General features: G+C 42.1%; 2 protein-coding genes across 10 annotated transcripts in view; one reads left to right on the forward strand and one right to left on the reverse strand.

Moving 5' to 3' along the window:
- The window catches only part of ZC3H14 (zinc finger CCCH-type containing 14), a 503,257-nt gene that overhangs the window by 95,951 nt on the left and 382,487 nt on the right, over window positions 1–24,819 (reverse strand). The gene's annotated exons all lie outside the window — the stretch shown is intronic.
- The window catches only part of FOXN3 (forkhead box N3), a 209,453-nt gene that overhangs the window by 89,735 nt on the left and 94,899 nt on the right, over window positions 1–24,819 (forward strand). For all 9 annotated transcript variants that reach the window (XM_085061576.1, XM_085061575.1, XM_085061580.1 and 6 more), the window contains one exon: window positions 14,551–14,687. In XM_085061576.1, the coding sequence (XP_084917702.1) occupies window positions 14,551–14,687 (137 nt within the window). The remainder of the gene's footprint in view (window positions 1–14,550; window positions 14,688–24,819) is intronic.

A 24,819-nucleotide genomic window follows, 5' to 3' on the forward strand; every position in this document is an offset into this window, starting at 1 on the left:
CCTTATTTTAGAGCCTTTGAGAAATTTTACAAGCTCTTTTATAGAAGCGAAGACAGCTGCAAAGGTTTTGGTTTGGGGCCCCCCTCATGCCCTGCCATGATTTTGCACCATCTCATGACTTTCTATTAGTAACATCTAGAGTACCAACATGGTAAAAATGCTATGAATCAGCAACATTAAAGCCAGCTTCTGGAGGTTGCAATAAAGCTGTAATCTGTCAAGTTTCTTTCAAACTCTTCTGTTGGTGGTGTGTTTAGTATTGCCTGAGAGAGTCTTGTGCAAGGAAAACACAGTAATTACAGAAGTCCTTCTCCGTACAGTGCAGATGTCAGCATTTGTGGTCACTGGGTGCAACAATGAAGAGAGAAGGACCCTTTGGAGCAGCCAGGCCTTTTCTATGGGCTGGTGCTTTGGAGCTGGTGTAACTGGCTTCCTTTGGCAGGGCCAGTCTTTGGTGAGTTTTTACACCACCAGTATGTTCAAGGGCTGGTTACTGGTTTTCAGCAGGGTTTGGTACATTATGCAACCTGAAAAGTAAAATGACTGCTCCTGAAGTGTTTCAGCATTGGTAGGATGAATGGAGTCAAAATTAGGTGTCCGTTCCTTTTTGCTCAGCCTTTGGATGGGGCCTTCAGCAGTTTGAGCTTCATTTTTCAGCTATGCATTTTTCACCGTAGGGGGTGTTTGTGTGTTATTTTTGGTTGCTTTTTACCTTCAGCTATTCAATTCCAATTGCTATTTTTGTGGTTTCTCTACACACACATCCCTTAGTTCTCTTTTTTTTCCTACCCACATCATCTCTAAATGTAACTGATCATACACGTCTGTCTGAGGAATGCAGGGGCAAGTTCTTTCCGTCATTGTTGCACTGTGCTGAAAGTGCATTTGCATTTTGAAAAAGAAAAGGTTGCAGCCGTTTTTTGAAGCAGAATTTTCATTCGTAATCCGTATGCTATTTTTGGTGTGTCAGATATGAAGGCTTCCTGTGTGAAACTGATAGAGAAAAAGATCACAGGAGACCTGGAGCAGTGACTCAGGTCACAGCAGGCCTTGTTGCATGACACCTGTGTCATCAAAATAGGGATGCTTTGGCATCCCTAAGTGAGGTTTTCTTTTCCTTTAGATGGTAGATCTGTTCAAAGGCATATTTGATCATGAATAATTTGATCATGAATAATAAAAAACCAACTTTTTAACCTGAGAAAATCATACGTCTTCTTGTTACCTCTGAAATACTCACAACATCATCATCTGATGTTGGGCAAGTTGTCAATTTTCATTACTGGAGTCTGCTCAGAAGTTGTTTCTCCCTGTTTCTTTCCACTCCAGACATGTTAAGGCAGATAAATTCATACACTGATGTTTAATCACTGATCACTAATTACCCCTGTGCAATATTGATCAGCAGCCTTTTTGTATGCAATGAGCAGAATGAATAATAGCATCCTAGTAAACACTGAGGAGTGGGAGGGTGAAGATGGTGATTTAGCCCCATGTAGAAGCTGACACAGCTTTTTTCCAGAAGTTTCTAAACTCCATCCAACTACTTTTCCCCTCCCCTACTCCTAACTGTTTATTTTCTTGCTCTGTTCAGGCCAAGTGCAAATCCTTCTTTCTGTGGATAGTGTGTCTTTCAGCAAGTGTCCCAATCCTCAGGGCTGCTGGTGCTGCTGAGGTTGTCCAGTGTCTCGTTTTCCCGAGGAGCCTGTCATTTCTCCTCTCAGTACACTACAACCATACACAAGCTTCCTATTTCATGGGGGCGTCCTGTGAATATCACACCTGAAAATGAAAAATGACTGCTTGTGAGATAATTCAGTTAAAAAGAAGCCAGGGAAAACCCAAATAGGCAGGGCTGTGGTGTGTAGGTTGAAAGCAGTTTTTTACTCCCTCCTTCCTCCCACTCTTTCCTTACCGGGTAAAAGACCCAGTCTGTGCCTGAACTTGCTATTCTGAATAACCTCTTATCTGCACACAGTGACTGATGCTCACATCCTGTTTGCTACCAGCTTATAGTACCCTGAAGAGGGATATTTCTATTTTTTCTGGGTCTGTTTCAGTGAGTTTGCAGGCTGGCTCTCTGCTGCTGCCTCTGCCATATGCCTTTTAATTCTCTTCTGTGAATTTTAAGAAACTCACTTTTCCTGTACTGTTTATATGGAATAGCAAAATCACTGTGGGATTTAGAATGGCATCAGGAAAAATGAGGTAGACTTTTAAACAGAGGAATAATTTATATTGAGTCCAGATTCTTTAAGTATTTAGACTTTGATTAATGCTCCGCTAATGTAGAACTAGTCTGTCCAAGAAATAACATGAATAAACATGTGAATCTCATTCTTGCCAAGATGTAGGTTTTGATCAGGTACTTGCTAGCTTCCTTGGAAAATTGTAGATTTAAATATTCCATTTTGCACACCAGTGAGTTCAGATATTATTTCTCTAATGTAATCACTTTGCTGTGTTTAATAATACACTATCTACACAATTTCATATCTGATTTAGTGATGGAGGTGCTCAAGGAAACTGGTTATCCAGTCTAAAATATTTTATTGTGTGGTTCATGCTGCAGAAGTTTTCCATGCCAAGCTTTGTTGTGTCTGCCACTTTTAGCATTTTACCAGTTGCAACCTGTGTTGCAACTTGGAAAAATACAAGCATGGCAACACAGTCACCTAAAAAACCCGAGACAAAAAAATTCTGTAGTTGTCAAGTCTAGTTTTGAGATGGCTGTGTGGAGATAAATATTAAAGGGAGTCGTCTTATAGTTTTAATGAAGCTTACTGTGAATTAAACTTTGAAGACTAAGCGAGTTCATCTTCTTGCTCTTTTTACAAGCCTGTGCTCCTGCAGCAAACTTAAAGTGGGAGGAAATGTAAGTACATCTGAATTAATGGCTCCTACAATGAGAAGTTCCTACATTGTTCTTTTTCACTTACTCCACCTTGAGGATGACTTGGATGAAGCCTGACAATGTAGCTTTCTTTCACCACCTGCCGCTGCATGCTTCTGCTGAGAAGGACAATTTCTCACCTGTTCTCCCTCCCTGACCTCATGGTAGGATTCTCATCTCCTGGGGCTGGGTGCAGCTTCCCCAGCTGTGGCACAGTGTGGGCTGGTGCCCTGCACATTCAGGGAGGGTGAGGGGACTGTGCTTGCTGCCAGGGTGGAAATGCTGTATTTAATGCATGTGCCACTGTGCCTCCTGTTTGTGCTTGTTGTAATGCCATGGCCCTGGCTATCTCCAGCCATCCATGGGCTGGAGCTGATGTGGGAAGAAGCTTTGTGCCCTCATGCATAGCTGCCAGAGGAGACCAAAGACACAGCTAGGTCTGGGAGAGGGCACTTGGAGTGACCTGTGGCATGGCAGTCAGTGGAGACACGTAGGTGGCTTAGCAGCCCATTCCCTGTCTCTGCTTGTGTATATAATTTCCTTGCCATCTGAGATTGGAGCGTCCGTATGTTGGAACGCTCTGGTGCAACTGAGCTGTGGTTTTGGCTCTCCAAATGCCGGCACTTCAGAAGACACAGGAAGAAGTTATTGCTGTAGGTGATAGTGCTCTTACTCTGCCAATGGTCCCAGTGAGGGCTTGCTACGCTGTCTGGCCTTGTGTCTGTCTCAGTGGTGTGGCTTTCAGATGACATTTCTTACTCACTTTGGGTTGCAGTGAAAATGAGAGGCCAAATCCCACTAGCTGAGGAAAGCTGTTTCCCACAGGCACAGCAGTTCTAGTCTCACCAGTATGCTCCGTGTCCAAGAGGGAGTGTGCTTACTGTAGCTGCCTCCTGCAAACCACAGGAGGCTGGTTTGCTCCTGGAGCTAAACTGGTCTTTCCTTGGTTTGTCTTCATTGCAGAGCCATTGATCTTACTGTTTAATTTAGGAGGCATTTCTCCAGAGGCTTGTGGTAGTACCTGGTGTTTGGATGGAAGGAAGGTTTGTGTAGGCTGCTTGCAAAAATGCCAAGTTGTGGTGAAGTCGCAGATTTCTTTGAGTCCATGAGGTTTCAGGTTATGACATTTGGTCTGTTGAAGGCAGGCCTGAAGCCAGGCCATGCCCTGACGAGTTTGTGCTGGTTTTTGGGCTGTATGAGCGAGACGAAGACTTCACTGCACTCATGAGTTGCTTCATTTTGGAGGATACTTGCAGCATGGGGGGAAGTGTTTTGTTTTGCTTTCCTCTTCCAGCTGTGAAAAAGAGGAGAAGAAAGAGAAATAACAGTAAAAAAAGTTATCTCCGAACCTAGCATAGAAATGGGGTGCAAGCAGAGTAGAATATGTATGTAAGTAGCTGAAGTAATGTGTGTGTTGATGGATGTGGGTAGCACTGAGGTCCCTGTTGCAGGAGGATGGTAATTCTTCAGTGTCTGCCTGCCGGGGATGACAGGGATCTGTTGAGGCTGCTGAGTGGGGCTTGGGATGGAGCACAGCTTTTTTTCTGTAAAGAGCCCAGGAACACTGGGAAACCCCACACCCATGGAGCCTCTCAAACCATTTATCAAAATGCCTGGTTTTCCTCCTCAATACATTGTGCAAACCAATATTAAATACTAAGCAAGGAAAAACCATACATTAAATAAACAGTTATGGAGGAAATGGTGCAAATCCATTAGCTTTTGTCAGGTCTTCCTTATTTCTATTTTTATTTGTCACTGATAATGGATTTAGTACAAGCTGCTCCCTCCCACACATTTCTACTAGCTGTTAACCCCTTCCCCTGGAAATTCACTCACTGGCTTATTTCATCATTAATACAGTAGTAGGCAAAAAGTGACCTGCAAACCTTTAACACAGATATAAGTGTTGAATAATTTTTTTAATAACTGTTGTGTGAAGGGTTGTGTTTTAAAATCATCCCTAGGTTTCCATATACAACATAACTATATATTTGTAAGAAAAGACAATTTATGTATTTTCTGATTGTAGATAATGTAGATAATATGAAGGGCATTGGATAACCAGTGGGTATTTAAATGAGTGCACCTCTGATACGAAATTAGCGCACCCCACTAAATGGGCTATTGGTTTGAAGTCTTGGGGGATTTTTTCCTTTGTGCCTTGGATTTTATAGGTGACCTTGAGGACTTCTTTTTTTATTCTTTTGTTTCTGCGTCTTCTCAATTTTCTTTTCAATAGAGTAGGGATAATTACACTTTCCATGTATACACAGAAATTCTATAGGCTGAAACAGCATTATTAATGCTACTTGCTGCCTAATCTCCCTCAAGTATGACTGTGATGGCCTGTCATACTGACAGGCTTGTCTTCTGAACTCTCCTGCCTTCCCAGCCCTGTGTCTGATCTTGCACTTTGTTCCTCCCTCGCAGTGTCACAGCCGGTCTTCTTCAGCGCCTGGACTTTGCCTAGCCTGGGGAGACTTCGGGCAGCATTTGAGGTTGCTAGGCACTGGCATGAAACAACATCTGCTTTATATAGGAGCCAGGCATTGTTTAAGGGCAGTTAATGACACTGCTTTCTTCAGCTGCTTGCAGGATTTCCGTGTGGCAGTCGAATAGCTTTATAGAGTGGTTCACGTATAAACTCAGCAAGGAGATACCTAGCAAACTAAGTATGACTCCTGGAGTTGGGTGACATAATACAACACCTCGTGAGCCTGCTGGAGAGGGTTTGTTTTATGATGAGAGCAGTGGGAAGCTAATGTGGTGTAGGAGATCCACTGCTGGCTGTAGGCAGTCATTTTGTGGGAGCTTACCTGTACTAGTGGACATGTGCTGATGTGCTGGAGGAGCAGTGCCCCAGCTGTGCCCATGGGCAGTGGGTCACCATGATTGCATAATGGTGGAGAATCATTCCAGACCTGGTGTTGAAGTGCTTCTTGCAGGAAGGAGCCTGGACTCTAGAGACATGCTTTGGGTTGGCAGTCTGGCTGCAGCTCACACTTGCTGGGTGTCTAGGTTATGCACTAGAAGACATTCTTAACCTCTCTGTACACATGGAGGGAAGTGCTGAGACAAAAAATTGCTTGAAAGCCATGAATGCCTTCATTTGTGTAAAACCCAGACACAGTCAGTCCCGTGCCCACAGTTTCTTTGCTCTTCCTGTGGCAGATAGACATGGCCATAGGATCTGTGCCTGAGACTATTAATGGGGCTCTCTCTGCAGGTTTGGGTGGGGCTGGGCAGCCTTAGAACGCACTGCTGCAGAGGGCAGGGCCTTTCACTCTGGTAGCACATACAAACCCAGAGGCACAAAGAAAACTTCTGATACCTCTTGTGCTGATGAGACTTGAACTCCTTTAATATTGGAAGACCTGTGGACAGTGTGCATTTTGGTAGCACTTTCTTGTGTTGCAGGATGTTGTATTGCATCTGGCCTCTGAAACAGGTTGAGGTTTTTTGGCTGTGGAATACCACAGCCTTCGCTTTTCTCAGCTATTACTTCTCAGTGCTGGTCTGGCCTCTTTATTCCTGTATCATTGTTTATTTGTATGCGTGGCTTCCTTTTTGTTTTATTTCATTTTGAGACAAAGTAGTTTTTTCCACTCTAATCATACTTCCATTCTCAGGGAAGTAATTTACCCAGCCAGCCTCTCCAGTCAGAAGGACAGTGCCCATTTTGTGACTAGTAGAACAGCACAGACATGGAGGTGGTTCATGCAGCTGCATCGCTTGGGGAAGAACCAGGCTACTTTCACAAAGTCAAATCAGGGGATTAAAAGATTGATGGCTGGGTTGGTGTCTGGGGTAGCACACGGAGCAAGTAAGCTAAAATACCAAGAGATGAGTATGAAAACAAAGACTTGGACTTGGGTGATTTGAAGTAATGGATGTTTTTACTTGGAGCAAAATATGATTTACAAAGCCCCAACCTTTTGTTTTCCTGAGAAGTACTGATGATTTTTTGATACAGCTGGCTTACTTGGGTTGAACACTGTACTTCAGCAAGCTTTCCCATCAAAACTTTAATTTCATGCACTAGATGAGCATATGTTTATGGTCATATAATTGTGTTTTAGCTAGTCTCTTCACGCTTCTTCACCTTTGTGCTTGAGCTGAGCTGTAACTGCTGCTTTACTGAAAAAAGTTGAAAACATGCAGACGTGTTTGTGAGGGTTTTATTATGCTGCATGCAGATATTACTTCAGATTTACTTCAGCTTGGTGTCAAGCTGTCACCTAACATTGCCAAACTTTCCGTGGAAGAGCAGGGGAAATTTCTAGCTGTCTTGAGTTCGTAGGTCAGGGGGATTTTTATGAAAATTAAAAGCTTAGTAAGCAGTTGTCACTGTCATTAAAATGCAGTCAAGGTCTATAGTGCAGTATGGACATAGAGAATTTCACTGGTCTGTGCTAGAAATGTTAAAAGACAATGAAGAAAATCTGCCCTTTAACTGCATGAATAGTTATTTGTAATTTTTATGTAAGATTGCAGTGAATCTGAGGAATGTGTTTTGTAATAATAGGAATCATTGGCAGTGGCTTTGTTTTTCTTTCTTTAAGAATTCCTTAGCTGTTGTACTTCTTAATTAAAAAAAAAAAAAAACAACCAAAAAAACCCCAAACCAAACAAAAAAAACCCAGAAAAACTTAGCTGACCTCAGACAATTTAGTGCTTTGTTTGGGTTTCTGCAAATAAGTTCAATTGTTTAAAGAAAGGAGTAGCTAGAGACTCCACCAGACTCATGTCCGAGGTATATGCAAACTGTTATAGAGGATAAAGTTTTAGTATTATCTGTGACCACCCATATAAAACTACTTAAAACTGAAGAATCTATTTAAGAGAGAAGAGCAAGCAACATTATGCCTTTCTTGATAACTTGAAATACCAGTGAATAAAGATAAGCAATGGAGTTTTAAACAGACCAGCAGACCAACTTTGGCATCTAAACTTAAATCTTCCTGAGCGCTTGCCAGACAAATAGTTTAAAATTTGTTATGTAATATATCTTCCAAGTTTTTATACTAGTATGCTAATTCTGCCTTATGTAAATGAAGGAACTACAGTTCTGAGTTGGTTCTATTTTAGCAGTGATACCCTTCATTTGGAGGAGCGTGATACTAACATGAAGGATGGGCTAAAAAAGCAAGGTATATTTTTCTTGTCATCGCTGCCTGCAAGTGAATGGCATAGAGCTGGCCTTCGAGCAGTGTTCCTGGTTGCACAGGTTCTCTCTCCTTGGATATTGAAAAACCTCTCTGCTCTTGCTGTCGTAGTGCTGATTCAACCTAGCATTAGTGGTCACAACAGGCTTGCATTTTCTAGTCTTGGTAGATTTTGCAATCCTGAACCACTTCTTTCCCATAGTGCCAGCACAATGCTTGCAAACCTTCAGTAGTAGAGGCATATTTGGTGAAGGATATGTAATCTATGTTGTATTGTAGGTTGGCTTTGAAGTCAGTTAGTAGGTTTCTTTGCGTAGTACAAAAAAGTTATTTAAGCAAGTCATTCTCTCCTGAGGTGGATTTTGGAGTGATTATTGTGTTCCTCTGAGTGCATTTCAGAGCTGAAGACAGGGTGTCCTAAGTTGCAACTCAGAAAATATTTTACTTGCCTTCTTCCTTCTTCTCCATTTTCTCATGAAAATACCTCACTTTTCTTGTTAAATATATATTTTCATAGGGTGAGAAAAGGGGAATTCATGTTCAGGAGGATTCAGGAGGAATTCCTGATGTTAGTTTGCTGTTCCTGGGAACCAACCAGAAACTTGTTCTAGTGAAGGTTTCCAGAATGACTGTCTTCTGGGTGACTGCAGTGTCAGGTGAAATACCCTACTCTTTCTGTGGGTAGACTCTTCCATCATGCCTTGCTCTCTTAGGTGCTTGTGCAGATCCTTGATGCCTGACAGCCTTGGACGTGCTCTAACCACTCCCAGAGGCTTCCTGCACAGGTGTGAGCAGTCAGCAATGACAGTGTCTGTGGCAAGGTGGCTGATGACTTCGTGATGCTACATTAGATGTGGTGCAGGCATAGAAGTTGAGAAATGTGCTTCTGATCTAAAACAGTTATCTTTTTCATATTCTGGTCCTGAATGTAGTTATTCAAATGGTTGTTTTAAATTCTGTGGTGACGTGGATAGTTCTATCATACAATTCTTTTTGATCCTATGCAAACACTTCTGTGCTCATACAGAACACTTGGACACCTGTAGAAGCTGTTGGGCATTCCCATGGATAACCTTGTGGCAAATCTGTGTGAAAGGTTTGCTTCAAGTCTGCTTTTGCAGTGTAACTGGACACAATGAGCTCAGGATAAATATTTCTTTAAAGTAAGACCCTTTAATACTCAGTAATCGCTCCACTATTATTTCCAAAGACGTCACCTGTTGTACAATAGTAGGTTTCATCCACGAGAGAAAACTTTCAGATGGTGAATTACTGGCAACAAAAGGTTCCTCATCACTGAAGGTGTCCTTAATGATATTCACAGGTCCTGTGTTAATGACTACAGCAACCTACACTGAGTTAGGCAGGGACAGATGTCACACTGATGTGATTTCAATATTTGATAGCTTGGGGCTGCAGATGTTAGTTGGAAATGCCCTTTTCTGAATAATACAAGATTTCTGCTTTTTCTATTTGCTTTTATGGTTACTGAAGTCAATGTGACACATTTCTCAGATGTGCACATCTGCACTCCTTCAGTCTCTCTAGCTGCCTGATTCATATTGTTGATGATTTTGGTTCAGGAGAGCCTAGTCAGGGCCACTCATCCCCTCTTGATTTCATAGAGGAGAAGTAAAATACAGATCTACTCACTAGGTAGCTGTTGTTTGGGAGTAGCAAAGTCTTTTACTCAGAGCTCTTTAATAATTCTCAGCCTGCTGGCATAGCTTAGGTGCCTGAGAGGAGCGCTGGAGTCACTCATTGATGTCTTGTTTTGGTTTCTCCCAGCCCCCAAGCCTTACCCCTGTGCTGTGCTGGTGCCCAGCATCTTGGTGTCTGTAGTCTCACAGGCACAGCCTGGCCATTCCCTCAGGGCTGTCTGCCAGCCTTGCTGCCCAGCTCACACCAGCTCTCCCCTGTACCCCTGCTCTGTGTCATGCTGGTTTTGCCATTTGTCTTAGGAGCTGCTTTGTGTCCAGCCAGAGTCCTGGTTTTCCTTTTTCAGTGTGCTGTTTCAAGAGGCGCATCAGAATGTCACCAGGGCTCCAACAGGCTCCCTCCTGCTGCAGAAGGGGAGAGCTCCCATTCCCTTCCCTGGCTTCCTACATCTATCCCCTGCTTTGTCACAGTTCTCTGGATGCTCATCAGACCCTTCATGTAAGCCGGAGTAATGACTGTAAATCACACCAAATTGTCTCAGAAAAACAGTTTTCTTTGAGGAAAATAACTGAAACAGGCTTGTGGAAGAAGGGCAAGGCACATGCAGGACATCAGGGAGGAAAAAAATCTACCTTTTGGCAGATTTCCCTTAGGGTTCAACAGAACCCTAGGGGATCATTTTGGTGGTGATGCTGCTGCGAGAGGTGTGGGTGCCTGGAGCTGCTCCTCGCTGGTGCAGATTCAAAGTGAACATGTTGCCAGAGCTTTAGAATGGAAAATCAGGATATGCCAACATCTCCCTGAGCCAACGTTTTGCAGTTTCTGTATCTGCTCTCTTCCCAAAGCTTTGTTTTGGCCAGGCTTGTTTTTACAGCAATGAAAAGAACAACTCTGTGAAAAAGGGTGCATTCCTAACACCTTTCAGGTCTGTGCTAAAATAACCAGGTAACAAAATTCTTCTAGTAAACATCATTTGGAATTTTTATATAGATGGATGTATTAGATCCCCGTGTAGCCCCCTCAGTACCAAAACCTGGCTGTGAGAACCCAGTGCAATGGGTTGCGTATTTTTTCCCAGCCACTGGTCTTGGAAAGAGCTCAACACACAATTCTTTGAGCTCTGGGCAGACAATAGCTGATATGTAAGGCCAGGCAGTTAGCTGAAAGGTGTATGCAGGCAAGATCTTTATAATGAGGAGTTTTACTGGTGGGTAATCTTTTAATTTCCAACTATAACAACTGAAAAAGCTGACAAGCAGCATTTTAATTATTTTAAAATTTCAGTCTTTTTTCAGTTCTACTAAAAATGACCAAATATTTTTATTTAAATACTAATAGATTGTGTAAAGTAGTATTTAAAAACTTTTATATGCAGTCCATTGGAAGAAAAAACAACTGAACATGGAGTGTATCATGTACCTGCTCATGGCAATGCACTGGTTTTAGTGTCTGGGAGGGAATAAGAATTGTATATTTGAGATATGAGAAAGAGCAAATTTATTAATAAATTCGGAATTAATACACAGTATTCTTGTACATCCTACGTATATATTAAGTGACATAAAAAGGAGTAGCAATTTCTCAATATAAGAGATAATCAGGATTTTTTTTTTTTCAAATACAGTATTCAGTCATAAACTTTTATGGGCTAATTCTATATGTTTCTCTCTTTCCCCATTAGCACCTCTGAAATAGTTTACCCTGAACTAAGTTTACTCTTAGTCCTCGTGGAGAGGACTGGTAGTGAGCTTCCCCATTTATTAATCACCTTAGCCAGGAATCAATGCAGAAGCTGTAACGTGTATTTGGCAGGAGGGAGGTGGCTGTGCCTGGCCCTGGGAGGAGGTGGCATGTAGGGAGTAGGGAGGTCTGAAAGCACTACAAGTGCTGAGATGATCAGGCGCTGTTATCCACTCCTCAGTCACTTGTTGCCTGGGAGACAAATGTAATCCAGGGTTTTTTTGGTTTTTTTTTTTTGACCCTTCCTTGCTGGTTTTTGATTGGAGTCACTATTGACTTTTGGTTTGGAGGAGGTAGTGAAGCAGCATGCTAAGTGTCATAAGATGGAAATTAATCACTAACCGATGGGTCTGAGCTCCAATGATTTCCTTTCCTGTGATTGCTCTGTATATGGGAAGACTAACAACACATCTGAACAGACAGTTAACGAAGCTCTTCACACCTCCCAACAGTCAAGAAGGATTCTTAACCAGATGACACTTCAGTTTTCCTTTTTATTCTGCTCTGTTACATGATTGTGGAAAAACAAAAATAACTGTCTTAAAAGAGAACTTTGCAAAATTGGCAAGCTTTGCCTTAAATTACATTTGTTTTTGCTGGTAAATTATAAGCCAGCTCAGTTGCAGGGAAAATATAGCAAATCTGCCTTCCCAGTGTTTTTTTTTAACAAGGAGTGTACTTCTCAATATTTTTTGTTGAGAGAGAGTTCCTGTTTTTCAGTGAGATTATTTTTGGCTTTTGCAAGAATATGGGCAAGCCAAACAAATTTATCTTAACAGTAATGAAAGGTTTTGAAGTTACTCTTCTGTAGCAACTTCATATTGTAAGGCCCTCAGCTTAAACTTAACTGATGGATTTTGGGGAGTAATCTCTTCCAGGTAGATGAAAGGTCTGTCTTGGAAGTAAATGAAAAACCAGAGAATTTTGAAAACAATATGTCGTGTTCCAGTAAGTACAAATAAGGTAGATGATATTTAAGTGTAGCTTTTTTTATAAGCTTATCCCATGCTGTAAGAAGTAAGGAATCCAGCAACGGTTTTCTCCTGAAAAATGTTCCTAGTTTTGCTCATTGCTTGCTTAAAAGGAAATTTTATGTTCTTAATCTGGGTCTTGGATAGAGCAGGGAACTGGAATTTGGGAGGTTTGGATTCTATTTTTGACTCTGTCCTTTGCCTAAAACTCACTTACTGGGCTTATCATGTCATGTCTCTGGCTCATTTAATATGGTCCCATATTTAACAGGGCTAAGCCTAACACCCTTTTTGCAGACTGGTTTGAGGTGTGTGGTGCACAGCTTCTATGACTGACACCAGCACTGATCCTTCCCTTGGTGGCTGTAGTGCTTTACTGAGATGAGAGCCCAAGAGTCTTGCTTGCTTTCTCTTTAGCCCCTTGTGCCTTGGGCTTTTTGGCCATTCACTTCAAGAACCTGGAGATACCTCCCCTTAGATTCTTCTGTGGCCTCCTGGTAGGGCACCTGTGGGAAGTAAAAGGACAGATGGGCTTGAACCCTGCCATCCTGAAGAGACTTGACCCTGTGCGCCTGTTCCACCAGAAGAGCAGCATGCAGAAGAGATGGTTTCTTCTTCATCCCTCTCAGCAGCTGTATTTCTTTCTGACAGAAAACTGTCACAGCTCCTCTGGGCTGCCCTGACTGTTCTTTTCTTTCAAGCCAAGTCTTACGTGTTGCTGGGAACTTTCTAGGTGCACGCACAGCCATCCAGTGACATCGGGGAAGACTTTTTCATTTGTTTTTGGGGAGAATTTTGTGCAGATTTGCTCTCTGTAAGCACTTTGCATGTTGCACTGTGTATCCTGGACTGTGCACTGTCCATGAGCAGAGGAGCACTTAAGAGGTGGTAGGGCAAAGATAACAAACTTTTGAAAGGCATCAAGTGTCTGGTTTTGGTCTTCAGTATGGTTTAAAAAAATAATAGCCCACTTCTGATGTGATTCTGTGTGTGCTTGTTCTTTAACCTGTTGACTGAGAGCCTTATTTCACTGATGGGAAAAGGGACGGTCCTGGGTTGAAAAGCAGCTAGAGGCACTAATGCAGCCTCCCCCACCTGTTTCAGAAAACATCAACATCTACCAAAAATCTTATCATAATGCCTTGAAAGCCTGCCAGTGGAGTTCAGTCAACATTTAGGATTGGTGATTGTTTCTGTGTACGTTCAGGCAGAGCAAGACTGCTCCTGAGCTATCATGCCATATGCTTTCATAGTGAAGCTGAGGCAAAGTTTTTATGTTTGTTTGAGAACTCACACAATTTAAAATATCCTCAGCCTGACCTCTGATGGGATCGAGACAAGAAATGAAATTGCATTGCTTGTAACTGCAGAATAAATACTGAATTTTAGTGTAATCTTTGCCTTACAGATTGACTGCTTGTGTTGCTCCTTGTGTCCAGAAAGGGTAATTACAGTAACTGTTGTTTTAGCCGATCAGAATGTCACAACACCCTTAAATGGGTATACTCTGATTATACTGTGGGCTTTTTTTTTGGTTTTTGTTCGTTGGTTTGTTTTGGGTTTTTTGGGTATTTTTTTTCCCCTCTGGGGAGAAAAGATGATTAATTTCCTCTTGTAGTATAATGGCATTGATGTCATGTGGGTTGAAGGATTAAGTCCTTTTATTTTTAAAACAGTTGCTAGGGTGTTTAACCCCCTCCTTTTTAGCCTTGTTTCTGTTTGTATAACAGCAAAGAAAAATAAAACCACTTCTAAAAAGGAAGACACTTGCCTTCAAAGTTTCCGTTTAGCAGTTAACTGTAGCTTCTTATTTCTCCAATATGGGATGATGGGAAAATTGCCAGATATTATTAAATCATGTTAGCTAGTAACAAGAGGGGGGGGGAAAGAGCAACCAAACATTCATTCTTTCTTTTTTCCCCTCAGAATTGTGATTTAAATCATGCAGTTGTAATACATTATTAATGGAGCAATAATCTCTGGCAAGCAAATTATGTTCACTTCTGTCAGACAAAAAACCCAAACCCACTGCTTTTCCTGACAAAAACTGCTAAATAAATAAGGCTGTGCCATTAGATCAAATATTTGATTTTTTTTTTTAATTCTTTTCTCTTTGCAGAGTATTGGAAAGGGGTCCTTGTGGTGTATAGACCCAGAATATAGACAAAATCTTATTCAGGCTTTGAAAAAGACACCCTATCACCCATATTCGCATGTGTTCAATACACCTCCCACATCTCCTCAGGCATATCAAAGGTAAGAACTAGATGCATTTTACAACTCTAAATGTTTTCATGCAGTGTTGCATATGCTTCTTGGATGAGACACTAAAAGTAATTAAGCGATGCAGTTTGGAATGTGCTCATGCAGAAAGCGCGGGAGTGCCTGCGGTGGCCTGGCCTTGTTGGGCACACCCAGGACACTTTTACCTGCCCCTGACCCTGCTGGCATCAGCGAGTTCCCCCAGCAGAGCCTGCAGTCTTCCCACCCCAGCCACAGAGCCGCTTGGCAAAGGAACGCCTGAAATGAAAATGCAGATATGTGAAAGGAGAGCTCTGAAGTGCCCACTTATCCCATTTGATGAAGGCACAGTACCTTCACTCGCTCAGAGGAGATGGGGTCATTCTTTTCCCGGGAGAGCTCTGGGGCTGGTGTTGCCGGTGCACCTAGGAGATGTCCAGGTGAGCCAGTGCCCAGGTGGCTGGACCAGCCCTTGTGGGTGGTGATGGGCGCCAGTGGTCATCCTTAAGAGTTAGCCTGTTCTCCTTTGCTTCAGTGAAACAGACGTGGGATGGAGTTTTTCCGTTTGTTTTGCATTTTCTGATCTGGCCTTCACTTACGACCAGTGTTAGCAAAGAGACATAATCTGTGTCTGCCATCCACAAAGCAGGCGCTGAGCTTCGGCAGAGCTACTTTCTTCTCGACGCTGATAAGAGCTGGGAATGTGGCTCATGGCCCGTGCTGGCCCAGCCGCCTCAGCATGGGGAAGGTGTGGGGAGCCAGCAGCAGCAGGGCCCGCAGCAGCGCCGGGACAAGCGGTGACGCTGACGGCTGTAGTGGCGGCTGAGGCGTTTTTTGTTATTTTTCCGCGTTAGCGTTGAGGCTGGCGGCCCGGGAGGGCAGCGCGATGGTCGCCGTGGCGACGGGGCGTCTCTGCGGCAACGCGCGGGCCGGGCTGGCTCTGCCGGGCCGCGGGGCTCGGCCGCGCTGTCACCGCGGTGACGGTGATCCGGCAGGGGCTGGCGGCGGGACCCGGGCCCTGTTGTGTCGCGGGGATCTCCCGCGGCCGGGATTCCCTGGTCTGAACCCGGGGTGGCTGGGCTGCGGGACCGAGGCTGTGCGGCCCGGCTGTCCTGGTGTCCCGTGGGCTGCTGGGGAAACGCTGTCTCTAGTACTACCTGTGGAAATACCCCCACTGCTGTGCTCTGCACAAGGACAGATAAATAATCTACAGAATGGATTAAAACTAATTTGTGCTTTTGAACAAAGCATGTTTCCTGGCCCTTGCTTTATTGTTACTGCTGCCTTTTTAAGAATGTTTTACTTATACAGATTTATTGATAAATTCTCATATCGAATAGAAGTGTAATGCACATCTGACACAGAAATGGAGGGATTTTTATCCCTTCTAATCCCCACAAACAAAAAAATCCAGCATACGCATGCAGTTGAAAGCCAGAAGATCTCCCATTTTTTATGGCTGAAGTAAGGACTCAGTGGGCTGGGTTTGCCAGAACCACTGTGCAGTTTGGTGGCAGATGTTGCCACTGGAGCAACATGGACAGCTTGTCTAGGCTAGGCTGAAGGAAGCAGCATTGCTGTGGGCAGTCCTTGCAGGGATGAGCACTTGGAGACATCCTGTCTGGGTGTCAGGGGTAGCTACCCTGTGTCCTGCACAGCCATATGCCCACTGCTCCCCTTCATGTCTTCATCCTGCACAGCCTGCTGCACAGCCTGCTGCTGCTCTGCCCTTGCTGTGTACAGCAGATGCCTGGCAGAGTCACGGACCTCGGGCCGGACCTTGGGCAGAAGTTATGCTGCCCTCTTCCAGTGGGGTGGGTGTCTAGAACCTCACAGCCTGTTTTCATGGGTGGGAGAAGGGAGATGTTCTGGCACGTGCCAGACAGCATGGGATTTAAGAAAGGGGTTTGAATTGCTACCTGCTTTCACCACTGCCCAATATAGCTGAGCGAGGTAGAAGCAGGGTTCTAGTGAAACACCAAGTGCATCCTAAAACTGAAAGGGAAACTTCCTCTACTTGGGACTTGTAGCATGTCTGAGCTGCTGCCGCACTGCTTGTGCTACCAAGTGCTTTGGAGTCTTCTTGTAATGACTGCATCATAAAAAAAGAGCTTGTGTGGTAGCAGGAGCAAATGCCTTGCAAATGCAGACAAAACGGAGGTCTCACTGTTACTTTTAGTTGGCTATCTTTCAGCATTTCCACTGTTAAATAAAACTTAATCTCCCCATAGTACTCTAAAATATTTATTAATTTGGTTACTAATGACTGGTGAAACATCAGTGTGAAACTGGTCTAAGCTATCAGTGAATTTTGAATTAATTCTGGATTGGCAGTTACATGGTAATTTTCTGAATATATTTCCAATGTATTCTCAAGTTGAACATTCGCTATGCATTTGGAAAAAACCAGTAATCCCATGTGTAAGTGATTGCTTTCTCATGTGTACGAAGACTTGAGTAAGGGTAGAAAATGTAAATCCACTCCACCGTAGTCGGATCTCCAGAGCAATACATTGTCATAGTAACAAATTCCAAGGGGAATTTTTCTTATGGTGAAGACAATACATCTAGAAAAAATCCGTGGGTGGCAGAGGTTTTGCTGTCTGTCCATCTTACATAATGGAAGTCCTCAACTAAGAGAAATATGTCACTTGATATTAATGAAGTGTGTCTGGAATGAGATAATTTGCCAATATTATTCCTGTCTCTAGGACTGGGATTCATCGGAGGAATTACAAGGTTTGTAAGGGTCAGTTGGTGAGATTCCACAGAGGCAAATTGACCTATTCCTTGTCTTTATCAGGTATTTTAAAAGAATGAAGATGCACAAATTAATCACATGTTCTGTTTAGTATCTGCATAAGCAGCTTAGGGTTGAATTGAGCAGAGAGTAGAGGAATGCCTTGTAAAAATATCCCAAGCAAGATGATCACTGAACACACAAATTGTCCTTTTCTGAGCAGAGTTAATTACATCAGATAATTTAGTTTCATGACTTCAGTAGAGCATCCTGCATAAACATAACAGGGATGGACCTTCTATGAAGCAGTTTCATGATGTGAACGCACACATTTGGATGGCTGGGTCAGTGTTGCACCGGTATCATTTAACATAAAACATGACTCAAGCCATGATATTTGGACTGCATTGGGTTCCATGTATAGAAGACTGTAGTTTTGGGGAAATAGGCAACCTTGCTGTGTTTGTACATAAGAAGGAACTTCAGACTGCAATTGTCTGAATTTCTTCTTCAATTCAGGGCAAAGATTATCTGTAAGATGTAAGAAGAGAAGAAGAATATCACAAAGTGAATTACTTCATTTTAATTGATTTGGATGTGTATTCTTAAAAACAGTACTGGTAACAAATAAACAAAACCCCTTGGGTTTTTATCTGATTCTTCTAATTGAAGCATATATCATGAAGCATTTAATTAATGGTGAATTTCAAGAGTGAGCTAACACTGATACACATCAATACAAGGGACAACATCTCCTTGGTGTGGAAAAACAGGCATGTTAGACTAATGTAGTTTTTTTTGAAAATTTTACAGTTGTGTTGTTAATAGCAACTTTGAACTATATTTGTAGACACAAACTTGGTTAAGTAACTGTGCAAGTCAGTGCTCTAATACTTTGTCTGTATGTTCTATTTCCAGTTTTCTGACTCTAACTGAAGTGTAGGTGGCATTTTTCTCTTCTAGCAGTGCTTGGAGGAGATCTTGAAATGGATTTTTCTCTGTGTATTACATGGGGCTATTTCTCAATTTTATTTCCCTTTCTACTGCTGAAAACCATGAGGAAATGTAATCTAAAATAACAGAATTTATTAGTCTCACAAGTAATAAAAATATTTGAAGATTTGGGTGACTGCCCAGGAATATTGGCTTTATAGACTTGAGAATAATTATCATGGCTTTTCATTTTTTCGGTATGTTTTGCTAATTGTAGTTTGTTAGAGCAGTGTCAAATGTTGACAGATCTGTCCTGTAGCTGATGAAATTGCTAACATGCCCAAGATAGAAACTGAGGAGATGTTTTTTTCTTGAGCTGCCCCAGACTGCCTGTTCATAAAGGCTTTGTTGGATTCCTTGTTGGTTTGCTCCTTCCCATTGGAATAGCTCCTTGGGTGAGCTTGGTTCTGCTTCAGGAAGGACTGAGACCTCAGACAGACCTGAGCTAGATTTGTGCTTGGATTTGGAGATGGAGTCCACCTGTGCACATCATAGCACTTCTGTCAGAAAAATACATCATCTGGTGTCCATCACTGCATTTCAGCCAGGCAGCTCTCTGTAGGGAGCGTTTGAGCCATGCAGGGCTGGAACCATCAGGAAACCATGTAGCAAAAACTAACCTGCAGCACAGTTTTGGTGGTCAGAGGGCATTCTGTGTATGTGACATCTGCTAGTGGTTGTGGAGTGGATGCTGCAGAGCCACCCTGCTGTGCTGCCGGGCTCCCAAACAGTGCTGCAGCCTTGGTGATGGAGGAGAAACAGGCCCTGCAGGGAATCACCTCTGCTGCTTGCATAGAGTTACTTCCCAGAACAGTATTTCATTTGAGTGTGCATGGCTTTGTCATCTGGTTCTCCGTTCCCCTTCTCTTGTTGAAGTGTGGGTTACAGAGGTAGCCCAGTGGATCACAGAGAGACTGCAGGTCCATGAGTGAGCACATGTTTTATGAAACATTGTTAGCCTGGGATTTGAAAAATTTGGATCAGCTTCTGTTTTATTGAATTTAGTGTCTCCTTATGACATTTCCTTTTGCTGCTGTTGGGTTTCCAAGAAAGGCTGTGAGCTCCTTAAACATTATCATTTATCAATTGCCTTGTCCTTTGATACCTCTTTCTGATAAAAATATTTTTTTATCCCAAAGTTAAGATTAAAAAAGGGGCTTTGTGATCCTGAGCCCTTGTTTAACTTTTGAAACTTATTTGTAGAGACACAGTGATTTGTGAAACGTGGTGGCTAAAGCTTTGTTCCTGAAAACCCAAGTTTCACAAATCACTGTGAGAAAGTGATGTCCATCACTGTGAGCCTGTGGTAAATGGCAGGAGAGGTGGCCTGAGCGTGCTTACGTTTGCATTTGTGTATTTTGAGACTGAAAACACACAGTCTTATCTCAGTCCAGGCTTTCTGCTTTCATCTCTGCAGTCCAAGCCCTCCCACGTGCAGTGCAGCCCTGTGTTGGGAGCTCCCAGGCAGTGCCTGTGCAGGGCCCTCGCTGTACCCACACTGCCAGCTCCCTGGGCACTGCTGCAGCAGCACCTCCAGCTCGTGGTGGGGCTGCCACAGTTTGCATAGAGCCCCCTCGGGATGGGGAACTTGGAAGCTGTTCCAGGGATGTGAAATGGACATGGTTCCCGAGAGAGTGGCTGCTGTAGATCAGCTGCTGAGGAAACTGCTGGAGCAACTCCTGCAAATATTTGCAGGTTTTGATTTACTATCACAGCTTCCACCCTTCAGTTTATTGAAGCTAAAACCTGCGTACAAGTTGTAGGCTATCATATTGGACAAATTTTAAGCACCCTTCCTATCTGTGCACTTTTTAAATTGAGATCAGAAATTATCTGTGGCCATTTGGGGAAGTTGGTAAAACAATGTTTTCCCATTCACTGGAAGACTCTGGAGGGTATCTCATTGCAAGAAGGAACGTAGAAAATACATGATTTGGTTGTCTTTTGCAGTCTGGAAACATGGATTTAATTCTGTGTTATTGTTTTTGCTTTTGATAGGAAATCAAGCTGACCATAGGACAGCCTGATACTAATTTCTGTGCATGTTACAACCACTTTATCAAAAATAATCTAAATATTTTACTTCCTATGCAGAGTCAGAATGAGTTTTCTTCTCTTGGTGTGGTGTTACGGTGGGGTCTTTGAAGAATTTTTGTTTTGCTAGTTTCTGTAGCTTGTGAGATCACAGACAATAAAGTTCTTCTAAACTGTGCTGTCTGCCACTATCACATGCTTTAATTTGAAGAGCATCTATATTTCAGGATATGCTGCTTTATTTCTGTTTTCTGGCAATTTAGATAATATTGGTTTAGTTTGGTGTCAGGTATGAATAGCAAAGAGAACTTCTGCTTGAATGAATACACTGGTAAATGCGTAAATACAATGCATAAATATTTGAGGATTTGATAGTCCAGGACTTGGTTTCTAACATATTCTTGTTGGCTCTCTCACACCATTAGACTTCTGTGATCCCACCGAACACAGTATCAGGAAACACAACAGATCAACTCTTCTTACCTTTTTTTCTTTTTTTTTCTTTTTTTTTTTTCCTCACAGTATGAAGGAGATATAGGGAAGATAAACTGGGAGAGGTGGCAACAGATCCTGGACAGGAAAAAAAGAGCAGAAAGTCTGAATCTGATCTCTTTAACACAATAGTTGAATGCAGAAATGGCTGGGTAGAAATACAAATAACCTAATCATATCTTCATTCCTTTCAAAATTAGTGAAATGCTTCTGAGCCTTCTCAGCTGAAATGTTTTCAATTCTTTCTCATTTATACCCCCAAAATAGAAGAAGTGTCATGTTTTCCATTTGCCAAATACATGAAGATTTGGATGAATCTGTGTTTTGTTTGCATGTGTGTGAACTTTTGGTAGTTTTGTAAAGCAGTGTCCTTAGCCTGTTACGTTTCTCTAGATGCAAGACAAATACCAGCTCGTTGCTTTGTTATTTTTCATAGTTCCATTTGTTGAACGGTCTTTCCAGTTACTTGGCTGCTTAGGCTCTTTTTCCTCTCTGCTGTGCTTCTGTTGATAAATATAGCCTTATTCCAAAGATAACTTGGAATGATACCGTAGATATTTCCACTCAGTTCATGGGAAAAAAGAAAGTCTAGGGATATGTTTTGAAATTTTTGTTACTTTGTTTGTAAACCCCTCTGTAGCCCTGGGTGTTTCCCTATGAAAATTTTTAGAGTGGCCTCACTGACAGAGCTCTGAGTTGCTGACTGCAGAAACTTGAAGCATGTGGGTGCTGTGCTTCTGAGACTGTGTTCTACAGCTCCTCCTCCCTCTTCCTTGCTGTCCCCAGAGCCTGTGCTGGTGCAGGTTGGGCATGGGTTGCACAGTGCATGAGCTCTGTGGTGCAGCAAAAAGCGGAGGGCATGGGGGACACCTCGCCTTTGGTCCCTTGGCAGTGTGAGTCAGTCTCTGACCTTTCATCCCATTAATAGCCATTGCATCACTGCGACAACTGCAGCAGTTGTGTGGATGGGGAAGCCTGTGCAGTGTTCAGTAACAGTTCACCCAAGTTTTAGTAGTTGAAAATTAAGACTCAGGAAGGAGTGTCTGTGTGATGTGCAGTGGTTGACACGAGCATCATGTTTGTTAATCATATAATATTACAGCCATGGAAATCATCTGACTTCTGCATTTGAAAACAGACTTGTGAAGCTTGGGAAGCCACAAATAGTATCATAGTGTGTCACATCTTACTGCTGCTGGATTAAGAAAAGGTTTTCTTTATTTACATAACTCTAATTTCTTAATTTAGTTTTAATCATGCTCTTGTTTTTTCTTTCAGATTTTCTTCAGTTCTCTATTTGTTGTTGGACTTTACTTTGGTTCTTGTATGAAGAAAAATTGACAGGGAAAGTCACATTATTTGTAGTTCTGTTGTAAGACTGACATTCATAGAACAGTTTCTAATGTTATGCTACTAATGATAAACTCTGAGTAAAAAATGTTAAGATAACTTAACAGTCTTTCAAAGAGTAGGTGAGGGATAGCTTTGCTTATAATGGTTATGATTTTAAGGCATTCTATGCTTTATTTGTAATTATAATGATTTTAAGGCATTCTACGATTTAACTCTTTATTATTTATTTAATATTTGTTTAAACTCAAAGTAAAGGGCACTGACTATTTCCAAAAATTGCAGCTCTGTCTTAAACAAAAGGCTGTGTGGACCTTTTATCATTTCAACTAGCGTTGTATTGTATTTTAGGGAATAGAGAACATGTTTAAAATGTGAGGCAGCTGTTCTAGTTTATGCAAAACTCCCAATATTTGTGTAACCGATTTGTTCCATATGCAGTCTCTCTTTGAGAATGTCCGTGTTGCACACAGGTTCAAAGGTCTGGGCTAAGGGAAGAGGCCAAGCAGGCTTGAGATAGTCCACTTGAGTCCAAGAGCTCTAGGAGCTGATTGCAAATGACCCATTGTCTCCCTAGGTCATAACAGAAGGTGACAAATGTGCTATAAAAATCCTGGTTGTCCATAGAGAAATGTCCTGGGAGATGAGCATGGCCAGTGAGAACCAGTTCCTCTTTTCTCTGCATGTTGTTAGTGGGAAGCAGAGCATAAGAGGGACACATTTTGTTGCTGGTCACAGTATGACTGTGGAAAATACTAACGGGGTGACATCCAGGTGATTGAGGTGACCCATCTGGCCTTATGTTAGCCAGCAGAGGTAAAAAACTGAGCTAGATGGTGGACCCTCAGCCTGGGCCCTGGGCCAGCTGGGAAGACCTTGAACTTCAGAGGAAAGTAGACTTACTTCAGACCTCGCAGACCAGCTGGTCTTTGTCCTGAAAATAAGGGCATCCTCTGATTTCCTTATTCTCCTGGTTTTAAGGGTCACCCATGTGCTAAACCAGGCTTGCCCCAATCATGTTTCCAATTATCTTACACATATAGTTAAAGCGCAGTTTCATTTCATACCTGTGTATCCATAATCCTTGCCTAGTATTTCTCAAAGTATCAATCAGTCTTTCTGTGATTTTTTTTTAAAGCACAGATGTCCTATTTCTTCAGTATCTATGTCTTTTCTGATAAAAAGCTTAGAACAAGTTTTAGTGGGTTAGTCTTTCTGAATCTTTATAGACCAATTCACTTTTTGTGGGATGTGTGTTGTATCCCTATGTGTATGTGTATATGCAGGATGCTGTATGGTGATAGTGTAGTATCTCTATATAGTTTATTTATTTGTTTGTTTGAAGAAATTACATTTTGGCATAATTTTTTTTGTTAGTATTTGAATGCTTGAATCATGATTTTTGTCATCAGCAGTTATGACAACTTCTGATGTCAGAAAGCCTGAACTCAGGGCTGAAGTTGTCACATGCATGTTGTGATTACTGACCATGTTTTTTCTGGTTTTTATAACTCTTATCACTATGACACCTGGATTCCTGTGGTATCCAGTCTTCAGTGCGTGTGAATCTGCCCTCTCTATGATCTTAAGTAAAAGTGATATTCCTCCTATTTTGATGGAACTGGCTTTTGTAGGAATAAAACTTGCAGGTTTTGCTAGAGTTGTTTCCTTTCACAGGAACTCCATGGTTAAGATGAATAAAACCAGAAAGGGCTTAAATGGTATTAAAACCTTGCTTTCTGAAATTTTGGAACAAAAAGCATGGAGTCTTTCTTAATAGAAAACTCCTTTACACTTGGGGCTTGAATTTTGAATTGGAAAAATCAGGCTGCTTGTTTAATCTGAATAAAGTACTTATAGAAAAACTTTTTTGGAGGTGTTGGACAGTCCTTAGTAGAGAAATTTCTACTTTTCTCAAAGTTCTTTGTGGCTGGGAACACAGATTGTTTTCCTCACATGTTCACCTGTTTGTCCTGGAGTAAAAGAATGGAAGATGAGAGGTACCTGTCTTTGCCTATCCAGTGTGTCCAGTGCTACAGTGGCTTGATATAATGGTCATTCCCCTTTCCCATTGCAAAACAGAAGTGCTCAGCACTTGCACTTGTTCTTTTTTCAGTAAAGCTCTGATGAAACTCTGGAGGTTTTATTTGATTATCTGTACCATATTTTTTCCACAGATTTTTTTTTACTTTATTATAGAAATCCCGTAGTTCTGACAGGCAGTTTTGTTACAGCTAAAAACAAGCAAGAATTCAGGGACTGTGTCTTAGATAGATTTTGAGAAATTCTTGTTGGCTTTCTTTCCATTCCAGGTGTCCCTGAGAGCAGTCTGCATGTGTGTGGTACTCATTGGTGGCATTTGTCCTGTTTCTGAGTTGTGAACCTGTTTGTTAAATGCAGCATTTACCGCTTTGCTTTTTGGGGGGTTTTTTTTGGTGGTTTGATTTTGGGTGGGTTTTTTGGGGAGTTGGGGTTTGTTTTCCCTCTTTTTTATTTTTTTTTCCTTTTTGTTTAAAAAATGGGTATGGGAGGCTTAGG

This window comes from Lichenostomus cassidix, chromosome 5 (genome assembly GCF_008360975.1).
Source record: "Lichenostomus cassidix isolate B80296 chromosome 5, HeHo_3.0, whole genome shotgun sequence".
Taxonomy (NCBI): Eukaryota; Metazoa; Chordata; class Aves; order Passeriformes; family Meliphagidae; genus Lichenostomus; species Lichenostomus cassidix.